Source organism: Schistocerca gregaria, chromosome 1, assembly GCF_023897955.1.
Source record: "Schistocerca gregaria isolate iqSchGreg1 chromosome 1, iqSchGreg1.2, whole genome shotgun sequence".
Taxonomy (NCBI): domain Eukaryota; kingdom Metazoa; phylum Arthropoda; class Insecta; order Orthoptera; family Acrididae; genus Schistocerca; species Schistocerca gregaria.
Window position 1 is genome coordinate 1,004,268,256 of NC_064920.1, and position 21,680 is coordinate 1,004,289,935.

A 21,680-nucleotide genomic window follows, 5' to 3' on the forward strand; every position below is an offset into this window, starting at 1 on the left:
GTTTATAGAACAGATGCTCGCAAAAAGCGAAGCCCCCAAGTTAAAATCCTGGTCTTGTCACACAGTTTTAATCTTCCAGGAAGTTTATGGGTTATCCATGTTCATATGTTTACTATTACTGGTTAGGACTGTTGGCTGTATTACAGTCTTTGTTTTCTAATATTGTTGCAGAGGACAACTTCTCAGTATTTTCTTGTCCTTTGATATCCAAGAAAGAACATTGTAGGTTCATGAGCTACCCCTTCACCTGGGTTACATGTCCTACCTACCACATTTGGATTTTCATTAGTCTTTGTCTCAGTAATGTGACCACCTCCTAATATTTACATACTGTGACAAATCCCATGTTTTTACTGCATTATTGTTCTTTAAATAAGTAATATTTATAATTAAAGATACTGTTAGCCTGTAGTATTTACTCGAATGTGTTACCCGCTTACTTTTAGCAAATATTCAAAGTCTTTTTCAGAAAGGAAAATGGATAGGGTGTGATTTATGAATATTGTAGGTAGGTCAGAGGTGCAGAATATATGTTTTTACTTGTTGCTGCTTAGTTACATCATTTCTGTTGGGAAAAAAATCATGTAAATTTAATTCTGAATTAACGAATGTTAGTAATGCATTACCATGTTGCATTGCGTGCCCTGTGATACAGTAGCTGTTATGTTGATTCTGTTTACATTGTGGGTAACATGGTGATTTCTCCCACTACCACCAATTCAGAAATGTTCTGATGTGCAAGGTTCCTGCCAGTCTCTCAAGCACTGAAAATTAATTGCTTTTTTTGTTCTTGCCTCTTCATTTAATTCTCTTCCCTCCCCTGGCTACCATCGCAACTAACTGTTAAATGATCTGTTATGTTTTCATCCTTTCTTAGATACCAAATCTACAGTTACCCCCATCTTTTTTGACCCGTGGCATCTTGAAATGGTGGACATAAACCACTTGTAAAAATACAATATGCGTAAAATACTCATCATGACAAGAATCAATGTTACTCTCATGACCTTTGAGTATGCAACATATAGTCATGTCATAACAGGGGATTTTGTCCCAGCTAACATTTTTTACGATTTTGGATTTCGTGTTCACATTCATTGGTGTCCCAACTTAAAACAAAACTGTCATCTTCCAACTAAGTGTAGACTTCAAGCTGTGCTACAGATCAGTCTGTCACCACAATCCACATTCCAAAATGTATATAGAAGCAAAATAAATGTTGTCATAATTCTGTTTTGTGTTCATTTGAGTATGAGTGACACTACATGGAGCAACATTGTTATGTTACGCATCAAAGCCAGCGTAGATTCGGTAATTTCCAGGAATGATTGCCTATCGAAGTCAAGGGGTTCAAGGGATACATATTGAACATGCGATCGTAAATTGATCCACCGACTCTGGTGGTGGGGGTAGTGATCAATTATTTGTGATCGTCATTTTTATCTGTTTTCCGTCATTCCCTTAGTTGCTCTAAATTACATACCTCCGCAAATTGCGTATGAATTGCTAAGGAAACCTAGACGATTTATGTCGTTAGTGAGTGGGATGTCTGTTGTTCTTGGCGTTTCTTCGGCAGATTCTCTCACATGGAAAAATCTAATTCCATGTTTATCAAGTGTAGAAAATTGTTCGACTTTTGTCGCAAATATGGAGTACTGCCGGACGAGAAAAGAAGGGACTGTGTAGACTGTGGTGGTGTGAAGTGTGTAAAACTTCATATGAACAGTTTCGATGCTGAAATACCATTACAATGTCATTGCGGGCTGTGTGGATAACGAACTAGTATCAGGAAGAATACATGGTTCAACTCTTACAAATTGTCCATCCAAACCACTGTTACGGACTTTCACATGACGACAACACTGACGACAAGTAAGGTAAGTCGTGTCCTTTACAATTACAAGTATTTTTGTAACGCTCTTCGTTTGTTGTTGCTGTAGTGACCAACGTAAACATACTCATAATGCCTGCCACCTCAGTCGCAAGATCGATTTCTGATCGCACGTTCGATATTTGGACCCAGCAAATTCGATAGGCAATCATTCTTGGAAATTACTGTAGATTCTATCATTTCCTTTTTTTTTTTTTTTGTATAATTTCATTTTTCATGTCTTAGCAATTTCCATCTTCTCATATCAGTTTTCCTGTCACTGTCAAGATTATCCATTTCCTACTATTGTTTCTCTATTTTTTCATTAGGCCTACAGATTTTTCAACTTCCCTAAAGCAATTTCAGAAGTGTACGTTGTCATCAATTGCTTGCATACAGTTGTTTGTCTTTTCATGTCGTCTTCAGATTTTTGTGTCTCAACTTGTAGACAGGGGTGGTGTTTTTGCAGAATTCTTCTCTACCTCAGATCCAAACCTTTCTTTTTCCTCTGATTGTTTGCTTCACACTTGTGTGGTTTTTCTGGAAACTTTGCTTTTTTTTATAGTTTCATTTTGGAGGTTATTTTTCATTGTTAACTACCAACAACGGCAACAGATTACAAGCAAGTACTACAGAAAGAAAGATAGCAAAATTCTTGTAATGCTCAGATAGTTGAAGTATTGGTTACTAGATGTTAGATAAAGCAGAATCACATGAGTTGGCACTGCAGTACGTGCTGACATTGAACGAGTTTTACAGGGGGAGTCGTGAGTTTCTCTGCAAGTGCTCAGCCCGAGTATAACAACTCTGACAGTTGTATAGAACAGTAATTTATATCAACCCTAAGTGCATTTATTTGTTTGTTAGTATTGAATGATTTAATTCCTTTTTGTTTTTTCTTATTGAGTTCATATCTAACAGTAGGGCTGCATAAAAAAAAAGTATTTAATATCCTAACTGGGTCAAGAGAAGTGTTTGATGTGAGTCGTTGGCTTTGGCCAGTGATGTTATGTTAATGGCTACAGTCACCTTTTTGTGCATGTTTTCACAGTGTTATTGTTAATTGGCAAAGCCAATGAGTTTGGAAACAAAAAAAAGATAAAGAAAAACTGGTTGTGGTGACACACTGATCAGTAGCCTATATCAATGTGTAGGTTAGATTGGAAGGTAACAGTAGGTTGCGATTTGGCGGAGTTAATAAATTTACTTTTAAAAAAACACAGTTATGCTAACAGACTGAGCGACACCTGTATCTCAACCTGTTTGGAAAAAAAATTGTCAATAACATAATGTTGTAGTCACCATATTGTTTACAGTGCTTGTCATATATTTCTTATGTCACTGGTCACTCATATCAAAAATTCCTCTGTATCGTCGTAACTGCTAAGGACACTGAGAAAGAGTTTCTGTACTATTATTCAGATAGAATTGGATAGCTTTTATCTTTCATAGCTGTGTACTGAATGTTCATTTAACTTAATAATACTTATAAGAACATCAAAGATCTATAAGACTAATAAAATTGTATTTTGATGTGCGAAGTTAATTATATCTATCTTCTTATAGCGATACAAAAAACAACAGTTCCTCTTTCAATTCAAAACTTAGAAGACGCAATACTTTAGATGCAGTACTCTTTTGTCAGCTGTTGGAGAAATGTGAGGATGGACAGTCTCCAAATCAAGAGTATGGTAAGTCATGAATTGTGATATTTGATGTTATCAAAGTTTAACTGATGCAACAATCTTTTATAGCATTAAATAATTTATGTAGTAGGTACAGGAAAATTTCATGATAATGCAAAAAATAACATGAAATAGGCTTTTTGTAATGCAATATCACAAAATCAGTGGTTCTTGCAAAATATTGTGAAATCGGTGATTTTTATGCAATATTGCAAGTTTTGTCAATTTCATGTATAAAAAAAGATTCTAAATAAGAGTGTGGCAGTTCACCAGTTTTCGAAATTGCTACTTATTGAATGTTGAAATTGCATTTTGACTTTATTTTCTCAAGGCTGAGTGCCATGTATAATCTTAAAATGTGTGTTCATTTCCCTTGTTACTATGATGTGTTGTCACACCCAAGCAGCACAGTTGGCAAAAAAGGCACCAAATTGGAGAAATAAGACCAAAAAAAAACAAACACTAAAACTGTCAAGAAAGAACGAATGTAGCAAAATAATTTCATAGACTTCATTGACAAACAATGAGTATGATGGAAAAGTAATACTGAACTTGGCAGGAAAAAAAAAAAAACATAGGATTTGGCAAAAAGGGTAAGACTGAACTTGGCAAGAAAGGTAACTCCAAATTCGGCAAAAAATTACTGTGAATTTGGAAAAAAATAAAACTAAAAGAGAAAAATACAAAATTGACAAAAGCAGCAGAATTGAGAAACACCAAAATCAGTAGAACACACAAAATTTAGCAAGAAAAATGGCAAAAATGTGGACCCCAAATTTGGCACAAATGTGACACTGAATTTGATTTTTTTTTTTTTAAAAAAAGGTAATACAGAATCTGGAAAACAATAACATCTGATATGGCAATAAAATAACCCTGAAATTGGCCATAAAACGATTTTTTTTCCTATCTGTATGTATCAGCAGTTGATGTAAATTGTCACTGTAACGAATTGAAGTACAATTTTACATCTACATTTACTTTGCTAACCACTTTAAAGTGCATGACAGAGGGCACTTCCCATTGCCCCAATCATTAAAGGTTCCTTCCATTCTACTACAAATCGAGCACAAGGAGAATTATTGCTAAATGCCCTGTTGTGCTGTAATTAGCTTAATCTTGTCATTGTGATCTCTATGACATGATTTAGGGAGTTATTTATTCATAGATTCCTCTCTTACTATTAGACTTTCATGAGATAATTTACATCTGTCAGATGTTGGCCTGTTGAATTTTCTTAGCCTATCCACTATGCTCTCCCGTTGGTCAAACAGACCTGAGTATTCTTACTGCCCTTCTTTGTGCACATTCAGTATCCCCTATTAGTCCTGTTTGGTACAGGTTCCACACGTGTGAGCTAGGTTTTAGGATGGGTCACACAAAACATTTTACCATTCTCCTTCTGACACTGATTGTATTTCCTAGTATCCTACCAATGAACCAGGCTGCCATACTACCAGGCCTATGTGATTGTTTCATTTCATATCCCTACAAATTGTTACAGCGAAGTATTTGTTGGAGTTGGTTGATTTGGTTTCTGGCTCATTGATTTGTGACTCAGTTTTGGTTTATAGGTATGACACATCAATAATGTCATCCAACAATGATATAAACTATCAGAATGTACCACACTTTACTAATGAATTCCATGCATTCAATAATGGACAGCTAATTGCTGTCTTTACTTCAACCTAATATGACTCGAGCCCCCATAAAGTAGTTTGCAAATCATTATAAATTTAAGTAAATAGACTTTGTATCTCTTCGTAGGTGTGCCAGAGTTAAGGTCTTGATTCACAACAAAGTAATTCAAAGTGTACGTGTCCACAGGTGCATAAAATTCTGTGTCCTGCCAGATTTAAATTCCTAATTCACAGCGAAATAATTCATAATTCAAGTGTCAGCAGACAGAAATTTCTAAGAGTGAAATTAAGCTGCTGTAACACTGCCCAGAGTGACACAGATCCTTTTCAAACATGTCCAGCACACTGACCCTGGATGGAGGTACAGAGGTGAAGGTCATCTTAGAGGAAACTGCTTGTTGGGTGACCGGGTGAAATGAATGAGGGAGATAGTGTTGAGGTTCTTAAGAAATGTGAGTAGGGTGTCCTCACCCTTGGTCCAAATCAAGAAGTTGTCGTCAATGAATCTGAGCCAGATGAGGGGTTTGAAAATCTCTCTGTGGGTACAGTTAACAGCAACAATGGGGTGTTGTGAGTAGATGAGCTTATGGTCTTCAAAAAGCATGTTGAAGATAGGACTGTGGGGAATGGTGGGAATGAGAAGAAAGTGAGTTTCAGGGGAGAGCTCCAGGTACAGACTAAGAATTTGAGGAGGGAATGGAGATCCTGCTGGAACTCTGCAATGGGGTCACTGTGAGAGGGTTTGTAAATGAAAAATCTTACAGCTGGGGGGTCCGTCTGCAAGATTATCCCTGCATTTTGTACCATAGTGGTGGAGTGACTGCCATCAGGTAGAATTGCAGTTCTTTCTGAAGGTGTAAGTGTGATTTCCCAAAATCCCTCACCCTGGAAACCACAGTCTATCACCTAAAAACTTACCCTGACCTAACAGCCCTATCTGACTACCAAGACTGCACCACTGTGATTATGAACTGCAAGGAAGGGGCATTCCACCAACTGTCAGATACACCCACCTGCAAATCCATGTCACAGTGGCCCCACTCAAGAATTCGAGCAGGCTATCCAGTCCCTCAAATTGTTAGTTCCATCCCAGAACTTCTTCCCTGAGGCTGTTCCCTTTCTCATACCACCCTTCTCCGTATCCCTAGCTTCTACAGGCTTTCTAAACTCCGTAAGTCCAACCACCCAAGATGGCCCATTGTGTCTGATTATTGTGCCCCCCACCCTCCCCTGGACACTGGACACTCTGTGTTCTTGTGGACCAACACACCTGTTACTTCTAACCTACTTTCCTATATAAAAGACACCTACCTCCACTGTCTCTCCACAATGCTTTTCCCTTTACCATCCTGCACCTTGCTTGTCAATGTCGATGTTACCTCCCTCTACAGTAACATCTCCAATGCCTGTGGCCTTACTGCTGTTGAACACTGTCTTTCTCAATGGATGTGGATTCCAGACCTACAAGCTCCTTCCTGGGCATCGTGAGCAACTATATCCTCAGACACAGTTAATTCTCCATTGAAGGCATCACCTACAAAGAAATCTGTGGTACACCGATAACCAACTGCATGGTACCATCATATGCCAACCTGTTAATGGGCCATCTAGAAGACATCTTCCTAATCACCCAGAATTGCAAACCCCTCACCTGGTTCAGATTTATTGATGACATCTTTGTGATCTGGACTGAGGGTGAGGACACCCTATCCACATTTCTCCAGAACCTCAACACTTTCTCATATGGTCCTACTCAACCCAGCAAAACCACCTTCCTCGATGTTGCCTCCACCTACATCAGTAGCTGCATCTACATATGCCAAGGCTTTCATAGACTGAAATGATCTTCCAATTTTTTGCAGAAACATATCTCCTATGCCTTGTCTCTCCAGTTACCTACAATCTCCCACATGCACACTGTCAGGCCATAAGGAGCACTCCCCTTATGACACAGTACCACCTCAGACTGGAGCAACGGAGTCAGACTGCAGCTGCTGGGAAAAATAGAGCAGCAACAGAGAAGTAACCAATTTTGTGATATTTTACAAGTTCCTAGCCAGGAGCAAATTATCTAGTTTCATCTGTGTGGTTTGGTCGTATAGTTTTTGAATTTATGCATGTTAATTTAATATTTACACTTCTCGCATTTTAGTTTGTGTCGGAAAGTAAACTAACTTGTTGACATGTTAAAAGTTTCTGATCAGGAGCGCATTATTAAATCTCACCTGTATGATTTGGTAGTTTGTTTTGGAATCTCTCCATGTAAATCTTACTTACTAGACACAGTACTTGCATTTTCATCAGTGACTACAGAAGAGTTTTGAAGCACATGTTGATAGTCGTTTGTTTGTCTGCATAGTGGTTTTTTTTCATTGTCTTTAATGTGATTAGGGACTGTGATTGCTGTATGCAGATGTAAACTGAGTTGGTGACATTTCGCTGTCAGCTCCAGGCTGTGTTGGCTTCGGTAATGCAGTTTGAGGCTTCAGTAGATGGGCATCACTGTCATAGACCGGCTGTGGGGATCCGATGGACATCCAGCGTGACCCATGAGTGTGCCAGTTGGTCCGCACCATTGGCCAGCCCAGTTACTGCTCACATTAAGATTGATCTATCACCCATGGTCGAGTGGGAGTTCACCTCGGGGCATGGCAGTTTGTGAAAGACTCCCCAGGTGGCCAAATATAAAGCCTCCCAGGTTGGTCTGACAAACAGGCTCCAGGTGCTGTCTGTGACTGACACTGTCCCTCAGCTAGATGCAGTCTCTTGTCCTGTTTTAGAGGACACCTGTCAGCCTGCAGGATCTGGGAGCTCCAATCTTAGGTGCATTGTGGAGCCTCTTAGGGACGTGGCTGCTAATGAAGGGGAAAAAAGTCAATGTGCACTCTGTGTCCATACAGGGTGGAGTCATTCCAGGTGTGGAAGGGGGTCCTTCGGCATGCCATGAAGGACACAGGGTACAGCCAACTGCAGTTGGTGGCTCACGTCATTACCAGTGATGTGTTTCACTTTGGATTGGAAGAGATTCTCTTTGGTTTCGGATGGCTATCAGAAGTGGTGAAGGCTGCCAGTCTTGAGTACGAGATGAAAGTAGAGCTCACCCTTTGTAGTATAGTTGTCAGAACCGATTGCAGACCTCTGGTACAGAGCCGAGTGGAGGGTCTGACTCAGGGCCCCAGACAGTTTTGCAACCACGTAGGCTGCAGGTTCCACAATTTGCACTGTAGGGTGGTGGGGTTTCAAATTGTGCTAAATAGGTTAGAAGTCCATTGTGTGAAAGAGGTAGCTTCACAGATAGTGAGGGCTGTGTCTTTTTAGGCTAGAGGGTCTCAAGGAAAAACAAAAAAGTGTGTCAGTGTTGACAGGCCCAGGTGAGGTGTAAAGCTTTGTGTCATGCAGTCATCAAGGGTACACGAGTGAGCCTTGGCTCTGAAAGCCTGTATTGATGATCTTTTGTTTAATCGTTGACATACTGACATTTGTTGATGGCCCTGCATTGAAATCTGCAGCAATTTGCGAAAGAGTTGCACTTCTGTCATGTTGAATGATTCTCTTTAGTCGTTGTTGGCCCTGTTCTTGCAAGTTCTTTTTCCAGCTGCAGTGGTCTCAGAGATTTGATGTTTTACTGGATTCCTGATATACACAATACACTCGTGAAATGGTCGTGCGAGAAAATCCCCATTTCATTGCTACCTCGGAGATGCTGTGCCCCATTGCCTGTGTGCCGACTATAACACCATGTTCAAACTCACTTAAATCTTGATAACCTGCCATTTTAGCAGAAATAACGAATCTAATGACTACACCAGACACTTGTTGTCTTATATAGGCATTGCCGACTGCAGCACTATATTGTGCTTGTTTAAGTATCTCTGTATTTGAATACGTATGCCTGTACCAATTTCTTTGGTGCTTCAGTGTAGAATTACTTTCCTCAGAGTAGGGAAGCAACTTAAATCACATTATGAAAACAAGACTTCCGGTCCAGACTCTATACTAGTTACATTCCTATTAGAGTATGTTGATGCCGTAGCTCTATATTTAACTACCATGTACAACTACTTGCTCAACGAAAGATCCTTGCCTAAAGACTGGAAAGCGGCACAGGTCACACCAATATTCAAGAAAGGTAATCGGAGTATTCCACTAAATTACAGGCCCATATCATTAACACCGATGTGCAGCAGGACTTTCTATCACATTGTACATTGTGTTTGAATGTTATGAATTACTCGAAGAGAATGGTGTACTGACACATATAGTCAACACAAATGTAGGAAACATTGCTCTTGTGAAACACAATCAGCTCTTTACTCACGCAAAGTGTTGAGTGCTGTTGACAAGAGATTTCACATTGATTTGGTATTTCTAGATTTCCAAAAGTCTTTAGACACCATGCCTCACAAGCGGCATGTAATTAAATTGTGTGCTTATGGAATATCATCTGTTATGTGACTGGTTTCGTGATTCCTGTCAGAGAGGTCACATTTGGAAGTAATTGATGGAAAGTCATCAAGTAAAACAGAAACAATTTCTGGCATTTCACAAGCTTGTGCTATAAGCTCTCTGCTGTTCCTGATCTACATAAACAATTTAGGATACAATCTGAGCAGCAGTCTTAGGTTGTCTGCAGGTGATCTTCTCATGAAATTTCAATCACCAGTTTTCTCCTCCGATTGCGAAAACATTCTGTTGGCACCCACCTACGTAGGGAGAAATTATCATCACGATAAAATAAGAGAAATCAGGGCCACGGAAAAATTTAAGTGCTTGTTTTTCCAGCGTGCCGTTCGAGAGTGGAACGGTAGAGAGACAGCATGGTGGTTCATTGAACCCTCTGCCAGGCACTTTATTGTGAATAGCAGAGTAATCACGTACATGTAGATGACACTGTTGCTATCCTCCTAGTAAAGTCATCAGAAAATCAAAAGAAGTTGCAAAATGATTTAGAAAAGGTGGTGGGAAACTTGCCAATTGACGAAGTTGCAAAATGATTTAGAAAAGGTATCTGGCTGGTGGGAAACTTGCCAATTGACCCTAAATAATGAAAAGCATGACGTCATCCATGTGAGTGCTAATAGGAATCCCTTAAACTTTGTAACAATATTGCAGAGATGCTGAGTTGCAGATAGGCACAACAAAAAGGTATAATATTGTTATATTCCATCCTGGATTTTCCATTGTTTGATCCCTTAAACTTTGGGTACACAATAAATCAATCAAATGTAAAGGCTATAAATTCAACTAAATACTTATTTAATTGGATAGATAAAAAAATCTACTCGCCAAGCAGCAGCAGAACACACACATAAGACAGTTGTGATTGGAAAGCTTTCAGAGCCAGTGGCTCCTTCTTCGGGCAGAAGGATTGAAGGGTGAAGGAAAAGGACTGGAGAGGTATAGGAAAAGGGGCAGATTTCAGGACAACACCCACAACTGCAGGCCAGGGGAGGCTTACTGTTTTGGATTAGAAGGAAAGAGATTTGAAAACTAAATACTTACAAATCACAATTATGAATAACTTAAATTGAAAAAAAAAAAAAAAAGGCCACAGAAAATGTTGTGGGTAAAGTTTGAAAAAGAGCAGCATGTTTTGTATTATGAGAAATAGGGGGGAGTGTGTCACAGACATGATGCAGGATTTGGTATCGGCATCATTAAAACCTTTGTTCCTAATTGTGGCAGAATCTTCTCTTGAAATTTCAATTGCCAACTTTCTCCTTTGAATGCAAAAATATTTTGTTGATGCCATCCTACACAGGGAGAAACGATCATCATAATGAAGTAAGGGAAATCTGAGCTCACCCGTAAATATATAGGTATTTGTTTTCCCTGAATGCAGTTTAAGAGTGGAATTATTGTGAAGGTGGATTGATGAACCCTCTGACAGGGACTTAAGTTCGATTTGCGGAGTATCCATGTAGATGTAGATCCTCCACCAGGATTTCAACTACCTCTTGTCATACATTGAAATGCTTGATAGCATTCCCATCCCTCCAACAGCAGAATTCTACTACTCACGGAAACTGTACAGTTTCCTTGTCCATCCCTACACCATGCCCCCAACCCCTTGCTTCGTGACTCATATCCCTGCAATAGACCAAGAGGCATGACCTGTCCTATGCATCCTCTCACAACCACCTACTTCAGTCCTGTCACAACCATCTCCTACACCATCAGAAGGCAGGACTGCCTGTGAAAGTAGCCATGTAATCTACCAAGTAAGCTGCAACCACTGTGTTGCTTTCTGTGTGGGTTTGACTATAAACTAACTGCCTATCCAAATGAATGGCCACTGCCACACTGTGGCCAAGAAACAGCTGGCCCACCCAATTGCTGAATATGCCCCGAACACAAGCTACTTTATTTTAGTGACTGCTTCACAACCTACACCATTTGCATTCTTCTACAAACATCAGCTTTTTTCAGTTTTGCGGGTGGGAACTTACCCTGCAACATATCCTTTGTTTTTTTTTAACCCTCTTGTCCTCAGCTAGTCACTGTTCTCCACCTACTTGTGCCCTTATCTGCCCACACTCCAGCACTATACGTGCTTTCTATCCCATCAACACACCTACTAGTCTTCTCTCCTTTCTGCTTCTCTCCTATCCACCTTTGGTTTGCTTTGCCAAATGCTTTCTTCTGGTAAGTCAATCTTCTGTGTGGCTTAACTAGTATAAATGTTAGTTCAAAGAGTTGTTCCAGATTCCTTTTCCATTCATTATCTAATTAAATACTACACGTCCACACCAGTGCATCTATCAAAATAATCATCTCATGGAGCTCTTTAATTTGGTTTATCTTGATTTTCTGTGCATTTAGTTCTTTATGCTCCACACATGCAAGATGCGTCATGATGACTGTTTTTATGTAAACTGCTAACGACACTTCTGACATGTCCAGACGCTAGCAGATCTTGGCAGGAGCACTTGGATCGTGCCACCACTGATATGCTCCGGGAACATGCGTGTCAGGCTCCCATCAAGCATCAGAGCAGCCTCCCATCTGCACGCAAACCAAGATGAACAACATTGGATATCTTTCCAGTCTGTCTTGTCAGAAGCCTTTCTCCATGTATAACACTATCCTTTGTTGTACATTGTCCGCAGCCCGTAGTCTCGCGGTAGTGTTCTCGCTTCCCAAGCACGGGGTCCCAGGTTTGATTCCCAGCAGGCTCAGGGATTTTCACCTGCCTCGAGATGACTGGGTGTTATGGTGTTGTCTTCATCATCATTCATCCCCATTATGGTCAGAGGAAGGCAATGGCAAACCACCTCCTCTAGGAACTTGCCTAGTCCGGCACTGTGGGTCTCCCGCATCATTCCCCTACTATCTGTCAAGGAGTATCGTCATTGATGTTGTACACCATTTTTGCAGTAGTCTTTGTTGCAGTAGGAATTTCTTTGCAGTGACTGTATACTATGGAGAGTCTCTTCCATCATGAACTGTTCTGATAGGTATTTATCTGTCCAGTGTAAGGTCAACAGTTCTAAACTTGTGCCACATTTCTTCTGCACACTCCTGTCCTAAGGTAAATGTTTGAAATTTGAGATATTACACCACAGATCTTTAACTTGTTAACTGAATACCTAAATCTTTATAATTGTTTTAGTTGCCCTTTGTACTTTGTTAATCATTGCTAAAACAGCACTATTCTCATTGATAAAAGTTTCAGTGTTGAGCTCTTCAAAGACAGACATTTTGAAGGTTTGTTGACAAATATTAACTTTATTACGTCTTGCACAATTGTCCAATTTCAACCATACAGGTCATTTTCAAGTACAGCCTGCAAAGACACGGAAAAAATCCAGCAAGTACATATTTGGTTTACTGACATAGAAAAAATAATATTTTACAATGGACAGCCTAAAATTGAACTTACGAATATCAATATATAGTAAAATTATCCGATTATAAAATGGCAAACACAGCCAATCTGAGAGCGAGCTCTTAACTTGCAAGTAGTAAAATTGAAACCAGAATTCTTACTGAGTGCAGTAAAGTAATCTTCACAATTAGTGCCACATTATACATCACTGTATGTGCTCACTTTTGTTGTTAAATACCAATTGTCACTTATGTCCACATGAGAAACAGTTACAGCAGTTTGAATCAGTGCATCCATGCATAGATGAATGTGTCAGGCTTAATGTACTGTATGTTGTTATAAGTATATATTTGAAGGCTAGAATTGTAAAATGCAAGTCCAGAACAAACAGAGTGGCAAATCATCAAATACATTTGCAGAGTGGAATGAAATCCAAGGAAAGGAGAAACTCTTCATTGCTGTTTGGGCGTAAAATAATTAGAAATATTACTTTGCCAGGTTGTACATAACTACATAAGTAAACCAGTGACTACATAACTACGTATGTTTGACAAATAGGCTTACATTAGTTGGAAAGCGACATTTTACAACTAAAGGGAGCTCGCATTTAGAGTCTGAATTGTTATTGTAACAAATGGCTCCGCCAGATGGCACATAAGCATAAAAATTTACATGATAAGTAACAAAAATAAATATATATTTAGAAAAAGTGACATGTTGTACAACATTATTCTTTGCACACCAGTAAGCCAGACATATACCTGCTGTATCTTGGCACTGTTACTTTGTAGGGTGCAGTTGCAAATTGGCCAACCATCGAAGATGTAACAAAGTGAATACTTGTCAACAACAGCCGATGTGGAAACATTTAATGTCTTTTAACAAATATATAGGTATTTGTTTCCATTAGATCCAATATATTTCTACCATGAGTGGGCTTCTGACGTATCTATTCTAGGTAGTTTTCAGAGAAGGCATTTAGTACTGTATGGCATGATGTCTTATCACACCCATCGCTTACAAAACTGTAATTATCCCAACTGATTGTTGGATGATTAAAGTTTTCTACAGGAATAACAGTAAGACAGGGAACTTCGTACTACAGCAGTTGGCAGCCATATGCCAAATGTGACACGCCAAGTTTTTGCACCCTTGTAAAGATATTTTATTTATATTGTAGTAATGGTGAATTTAGTACAAATTACTCAATTAGTATCTGTATTAGCTTGTTTTTTAAGCTTACTATTGAAGGTATCACTATTATGTATTATCCCAAAAAACACAAAAAGGTGGTAAGGTAGGGGTGTAATAATATTTTTTTTTACATTTTGGCTTACTTAACTTAGAGGATCCTGTTTAATAGTCCTGTTTTTCTTTCCGGCAATTTAAGTAGAGCGTGCATATATATTATTAAGTTCATATTTCTGGAAAGTAGCGTGAATTTTAAATTGTTTTATTTAGAAATTTTTGCACTAGTAGCTTGATTACATACACTGTGCTTACATTTTCTATTGTGAATAAGTTAATAAATAGACACTGCACTTGAGTGAATGCTGAGTTCTTCTTGTAAGCAGAAATAATTAATTTTTTACATTATATCATAGACTTGAAGTGATAACCTGTAGACCTAATTTTTGGTGCTTATAAATAACAAATATTTGTGTATTGTAAAGTGTGTTAAGTGGTTTAATTCTATTTTTAAGCATTTGATCTGTGTTGTGATGTGTAGCAAGTGTGGGTGTTGTCACAGGCTAGTCAGAGGGAGTGGTATGTGTGGACTGTGGGTTGGAATTGCATTTTGGTGACTGTAGTAGTGAAGTGAATGGGGAGTTCAGCAAGGTTCTCCCATGGAACTGTGGGCTCACGGAACAGCTTTTAACTCCTCCGTCTATACCTGGGCTTACAGTATGAAATAAATTTGACTTGTTACTTGATATAGGAGGTCCAGTAGGGCACAGCAGACTACTAGCAAAGAAACTAGGTGTAGGTTGGTACAAAAAGATAGTAGGAAGGAAAAGGCCTACCTGCTAGGTAGTACCCATTGGAGGGGTCTTGGCCAAATGGTACAGCACAAGTTTGGAACAGGCTACCAAGCCACAAGAATTGTGAAACCAAGTGCATGCCTCAACCTGGTGACAGAAGAAGTAGGGAATTAGTGCGAAGATTTTAGCAACTACACAGAGAAATGTGAGTTTTGTAGAGGTCCTAAAGCACTTTGGTCAGCCCAGGGTTAACACTGCTCGAGTTGAGCAGACTGCTGCTGACTGAAATAGAATCTCGTATGAGTACGGAGCCTGTTGCTGCAGTTCTTACTTTCAGTTCAAGTTCACGGGCGCCATGGACTGCAGTGACGCATTGTAGGCCAGATAGTGTCCTGGGTTTGTGATGGCGGGGTGGGATGGAGGTGCACCAGAATTATGAAGGCAATTTTTTGAAGAAAAACGTGCTTCTTATAGTCCCTAAAATACTGTGTACTGGGTGTTTCAAAATGAATATACAGGTTTTAAGGCTTTGTAGCACATATTACATTCACCTTACAATTATAAATAATACTCCAAATGAAAGAGAAACACAAACAGTTTTTCTTACAATTATTCAGTGTGAACACCGATCACACATCAAGTCGATAGCCAAGTTGTGCCGAAACCTTGACCAATGTGTCAGGATTAACTGTTGCAATACCACTGTTTCTAAAGTCGGACAGATCAGCTAGTACACACGATCGTGTGTGAACGTGAAAGTACTGCATAAAATGCTGTGTCAACCGGCCCCATGCGCCCAATCCACCAGTCAGATACAACGTCGTTTAACCAATGACGTACTGAGTTATGCCAGTGAGGCAACACACCGTCTTGTTCCCAAATAAAGATGTGTTGTTCAGCATTTTTCCCACTGAGGCACGGGCCATAGCTGTAGCACATCAAGATAAGAAACATCAGTTACAGTTGATTCACCAAAAAAGAAAGGCACATAAACTTTCTGCAGGGATATTTCTTGAGGCTAAGTGTGGAAGACTCGCACTCGTTCAACACATTTTTCAGTCACTCTATGTTATTCCATGCTCTTCTCATTGTGCGCAGGTATACAAACAAAACTGTTTGAGTTTCTCTTTCATTTGGTGTAACATTTACAATTGTAAGTTGAACGTAATAAAGGCCACAATGCCTTGAAACCAGTATGTTCATTTTGAAACACTCTTTATACAAATGATCTGTCAAAAAAAGCATATGAATTAGTTACTTTTGTAGATGACATTAGTATTGTAATCAGTCCAAGAATACATGCAGCAACAGAGGAAATGGAAAACAATATTTTTAAAAGTATTATTGACTGGTTTTCTGTGAATGGTCTGACCCTCAATTTTAAAGTTTTAAGTATTCAGTTCTACATACCGGAAGGTACTACACCAGTGATAAATGTAACACATGGTGAGGAAAAGATATATAGGGTGGAAACTTCAAAATTCGTATGTGTCCATATCGACAAGAATTTAAACTGCAGAAAGCACATTCTGGAACTCCTAAAACAACATAGTTAAGCAACATTTGCACTTATAATCATTGCAAATGTAGGAGGGGTGAGACAAATTAATGAGTTGACGTATTTTGCATATTTTCATTCAATAAAATCATATTCTGGTGTAACTCATCTTTAAGAAAGAAAGTCTTCATTGCACAAAAATATGGTGTGAGATTAATATGTGGTGCTCACCCACGATCATCTTGTAGACATTTGTTTAAGAAGTTGGGCAATTTGACTACTGCCTCACAGTATATTTATCCCTCATGAAGTTTGTTGTAAATAATCCCCTGCAGCTCAAAAGGAACAATGATGTACATAATTAATGTACATAATTACAATGTCAGAGAGAAAAATGACATTTATTACTCTAGATTAAGGTGCACAATGTCACGACTAAAATTTGTGGTAACTTACCCAGTTATATAAAATGTCTGAAAGCAAAGTAAAATTTCAAAGCAATCTGATAAAGTTTCTCCTTGACGGTTCCTTCTATTCCATAGAAAATTTCTGTTATTGTGATGTATACAAGGTGATAGGTAGGAATTACTAGCTCACATCTGTAGACATAATTTAAAAAAATATATAAATGTTCATCCTGTAACCATATTTACAAATTAATTTGCAATGTGAATGTAAGATGGTTCCTTCCACATTGTTGTGATTTATTGTGCAAATGATCCATGGAATGTGGAACTAACTAGCCAAGTAAAATTTTCAAGTTTTCAGTTAAATCTGTGTGTGTATCTGATGGCTGATAGAAAGATCCAGTTATAAGTTTATGTTCATCCTTAACATGGAGACTTGCTCAATCTGGCATGTATTATCAGTTTCTGTTGCGGTGAATTTTTAGTTTCTTGCCTATCTTAAAAAATTGACCTCTATTTTCCATTGGCCTCTCCTTTTGATACAAACTTAAATTCTCTCTAGAAAACTCACTGTTATCAATTTCAGATTTAACCAGCTTTCCGTACCTAGTGTTAAGTGAACTCCATTGCTTTTTATGATTGCTTTAAACTCTGAGACTTCGCTGTGAATTCTTCATGTACAAGTATGATGTTTAATGGACACTATTCCCATTTAGGATGGCTCTACAGTTCTCAACCCTTTGACACAAATGTAGGAAGTCGCAGCCTATCTTCTCACAGAACCTTCGAAGTCTCCGGTTTAAGTGTTCCACTGAACTAAGAACCATGGGGCCTACCATCAATTCTGTAGATAATGGTACAGATTGTGAACTACTTTGTAACTCTGTGAGCAAGACTAGTATTGTCAACCTTATCTGGAATGATTTAAGCGTGTCCTTGGAGCCCAAATAACAGGCATTGTTTGTTCTAACACACTCCTCAATATGCAGTTGATTGCACTCTATTCCCTCAATGGCTTTCTGAAACAAATATGGTTAATGAGTCGCCCAGGTATACATATTGTTTGAAAATACACAATATATCACAACACGTGCATGTGTTTTAATGCAGTTAATGTGAAAACCGTGTATAAATTTTACGTGTAGTTATAGGACCCAGATTTTTTAAGCAGATTTATCTGACACATGATTTTACTCTGATACAAAAGAAATACCAGTAGTTGGCTTTTATACATAAATAAAGTAAAGAAACATGCGGAATGCATAGATTTAGAAATTAACTGGTTTTGTGACACCTTCTGCACTAACATGCCGAAGATGAACATTGTAGCATCATAATACCTTACTAAAACAATGTAAATTGTGGAGCGCAAGGGAACATGGTCTTCTACGTGAGATGGCTAGCAGTGCCACAATGTGACATTTGGGAGGCATTAATTTATTTGTGAGTTTGAATTTGGCTTGAAGAACGTAGCACTGAACTATGTGATTTATTTTTGTGATGATAACAGAATTATTGTCAAGATAATCATCATCATTTATGACTGTAAAAGTAATGCTTGCAAATGAAGTAAGTGTGCCAAGCAAGATTATTACAGAGTGCCATGAAGATAAGTAGTTCATTGTTAATTATTTTCATTATGAACTCACTGACTGATTAAAATCTTCACTTTTGAATGGAGCTTAGTGCTATTTAAATACTGAAACTTCAATGAACTTTTGTGGATTATTTTACATCTATGGCTTGAAAATAATTTCAGCAGCATGTAGTTTGAATTCTTATTTCAATGTCTTATGTTCACAAATGTTAACAACAGTGAAGTAGAATAGATTGCTACTAACCACATGGAGGTGGTGCCGAGTGGCAGTGGCAGAAGGGCACATTTCAGGTAGACTAGTAGACTAAGTTTATTGGACAAAGTACTTCCTCACACAGTCTCTCTCTCTCTCTCTCTCTCTCTCTCTCTCTCTCTCTCTCTCTCTCTCTCTCTCTCTCTCTCCCCCCTCTCCCTCTCCCCCCCTCTCTCTTCTCTCTCCCCCCACTCCCTCTCTCTCCCTTCCTCCTTCCCTCTCTCTCTCTCTCTCTCTCTCTCTCTCTCTCTCTCTCTCTCTCTCTCTCTCTCTCTGCCCACCCCTGCTCCCCCTCTTCCTTTGTGTGTGTGTGTGTGTGTGTGTGTGTGTGTGTGTGTGTGTGTGTCCCTTCTATTTGATTGTTGTTATTCCATCGTCCTGTATTTTCCATTGTTTGAAAAACTGCTGATTAAGCGGGCATTGCATGTCCTACGCCGCCAGTGTTAAATTATCAAATTTTGTGACCCATTATCTCGGAAACTTGTATTTAAGACACCAACTTACAATTTTCCATAATTATTTAATGCACCTTTCTAGGTACAGTGCTCTAGAATTATTACTAAATTGTACTGTGGAACATGTTATCTTTCTTTTTCAAACAATCAATTTTTTGACAAAATTTTGTAAATAAATAAACATAAAAACAAAACAACTCAGGGTATTTTAATTATTCTAGTTCCATATGTGTTGAATCTCACACTTGACTTGCTGTGAAAATTCCATCTACCATTAGTACTTTTATAGAAAATGGGTCATTTATTGCAAAAAATGTAGTTCAGAGATATTGAGGTTTAAAACTTTTTTTTACAATTCTTATAAAAACTTACATTTATGCATGTTTTATGCACTACAATTGCCCTGGCCCATCGTCTGTGTCTTCTTCAGTGTCACAACAGTCCAGTGCTTGCCTCCTCCTTTTCTTTCTTGCGTCTTTTGTCATTTGCTGAGCAGCTAACTCTGCTTCACGTACACGAAGCTCATCCATTTCCGGCAGTCCTTTAGCCGTGTACTGTCCAAATCTTACCCCTACTTCTCCAGAAGCTTAAGTCTTTCGTAGTTCCCACCATTAAAAGCTATTACAGTATCAGACATTGCTAACTTTGGCATCATAAGGCCAACAAATACATTTTTAGGCACATGGCACTACACAACATTATTGAAAGGCTCATTCATTTTCTGGGTCGTCCCATGTAAACACTTCTATTGGTAGCTCAGGATGTGCCAAATCTCTGTAAATAGGTTTGATTGCTTCCATTACTGCCAAAAGAAGAGAATGTTTATGTGTAAATTCATGCAGGGTGCCAGAAAAGTGTTCGGTGGAGGTGGACAGAAAGCATGACACGGCTTTTCATTGGTTGATATTCAATGAGAGAAAGTGCTCCGCACAGCTCTTTTCATCTTCTCTAAATTGTCACAATTATCTCCATTGGCCTTCCCATAATATTCCTGTAATTTATCAATTACTTTGTCTGTTATTCTTCCAGCACATTTTATTGCCTTGCCATCAGGCAGTTTTGTGTTACCTAGCTTGTCTTTTAGGTTTATTTGTAATGCCAACTTCTGAGATGCAGCAGTAGGCAAAAAATAAAAAATAAAAATAAAAAAATAAAAAAAGGCAATCCACAGTCTTTTAGACTGTGTAGTTCCCAAGATATGACTGCTCAACTGTGGCAGTATATGCGTAGGTGCAAAATTTGACAATGACACATCAACATTCAAAATATTATTTGAAGGACTCACTGTTGTCTGATTTTAATGTTGTTGTTGTGGTCTTCAGTCCTGAGACTGGTTTGATGCAGCTCTCCATGCTACTCTATCCTGTGCAAGCTTCATCTCCCAGTACCTACTACAACCTACATCCTTCTGAATCTGCTTAGTGTATTCATCTCTTGGTCTCCCTCTACGATTTTTACCCTCTACGCTGCCCTCCACTACTAAACTGGTGATCCCTTGATGCATCAGAACATGTCCTACCAACCGATCCCTTCTTCTGGTCAAGTTGTGCCACAAACTTCTCTTCTCCCCAATCCTATTCAATACTTCCTCATTAGTTATGTGATCTACCCATCTAATCTTCAGCATTCTTCTGTAGCACCACATTTCGAAAGCTTCCATTCTCTTCTTGTCCAAACTATTTATTGTCCATGATTCACTTCCATACATGGCTACAATCGATACAAATACTTTCAGAAATGACTTCCTGATACTTAAATCTATACTCGATGTTAACAAATTTCTCTTCTTCAGAAACTCTTTCCTTGCCATTGCCAGTCTACATTTTATATCCTCTCTACTTCGACCATCATCAGATACTTTGCTCCGCAAATAGCAAAACTCCTTTACTACCTTAAGTGTCTCATTTCCTAATCTAATTCCCTCAGCATCACCCGAATTAATTCGACTACATTCCATTATCCTCGTTTTGCTTTTGTTGATGATCATCTTATATACTACTTTCAAGACACTATCCATTCCGTTCAACTGCTCTTCCAAGTCCTTTGCTGTCTCTGACAGAATTACGATGTCATCGGTGAACCTCAAAGATTTTATTTCTTCTCCATGGACTTTAATACCTGCTCCGAATTTTTCTTTTGTTTCCTTCACTGCTTGCTCAATATACAGATTGAATAACATCGGGCACAGACAACAGCCCTGTCTCACTCCCTTCCCCAGCCACTGCTTCCCTTTCATGTCCCTCGACTCTTATAACTGCCATCTGGTTTCTGTACAAATTGTAAATAGCCTTTCGCTTTCTGTATTTTACCCCTGCCACCTTCAGAATTTGAAAGAGAGTGTTCCAGTAAACATTGTCAAAACCATTCTCTAAGTCTACAAATGCTAGAAACGTAGGTTTGTCCTTCCTTAATGTAGCTTCTAAGATAAGTCGTAGGGTCAGTATTGCCTCATGTGTTCCAAC

At 38.8% G+C, this 21,680-nt stretch overlaps 1 protein-coding gene across 2 annotated transcripts in view; it reads left to right on the plus strand.

Annotated features, from left to right (window-relative positions):
• Nucleotides 1-21,680, plus strand: part of LOC126278658 (mitogen-activated protein kinase kinase kinase 4) — a 184,663-nt gene that overhangs the window by 1,671 nt on the left and 161,312 nt on the right. For both annotated transcript variants that reach the window (XM_049978889.1, XM_049978878.1), the window contains exon 3: nt 3,437-3,561. In XM_049978889.1, coding sequence (XP_049834846.1) covers nt 3,437-3,561 — 125 coding nt within the window. The remainder of the gene's footprint in view (nt 1-3,436; nt 3,562-21,680) is intronic.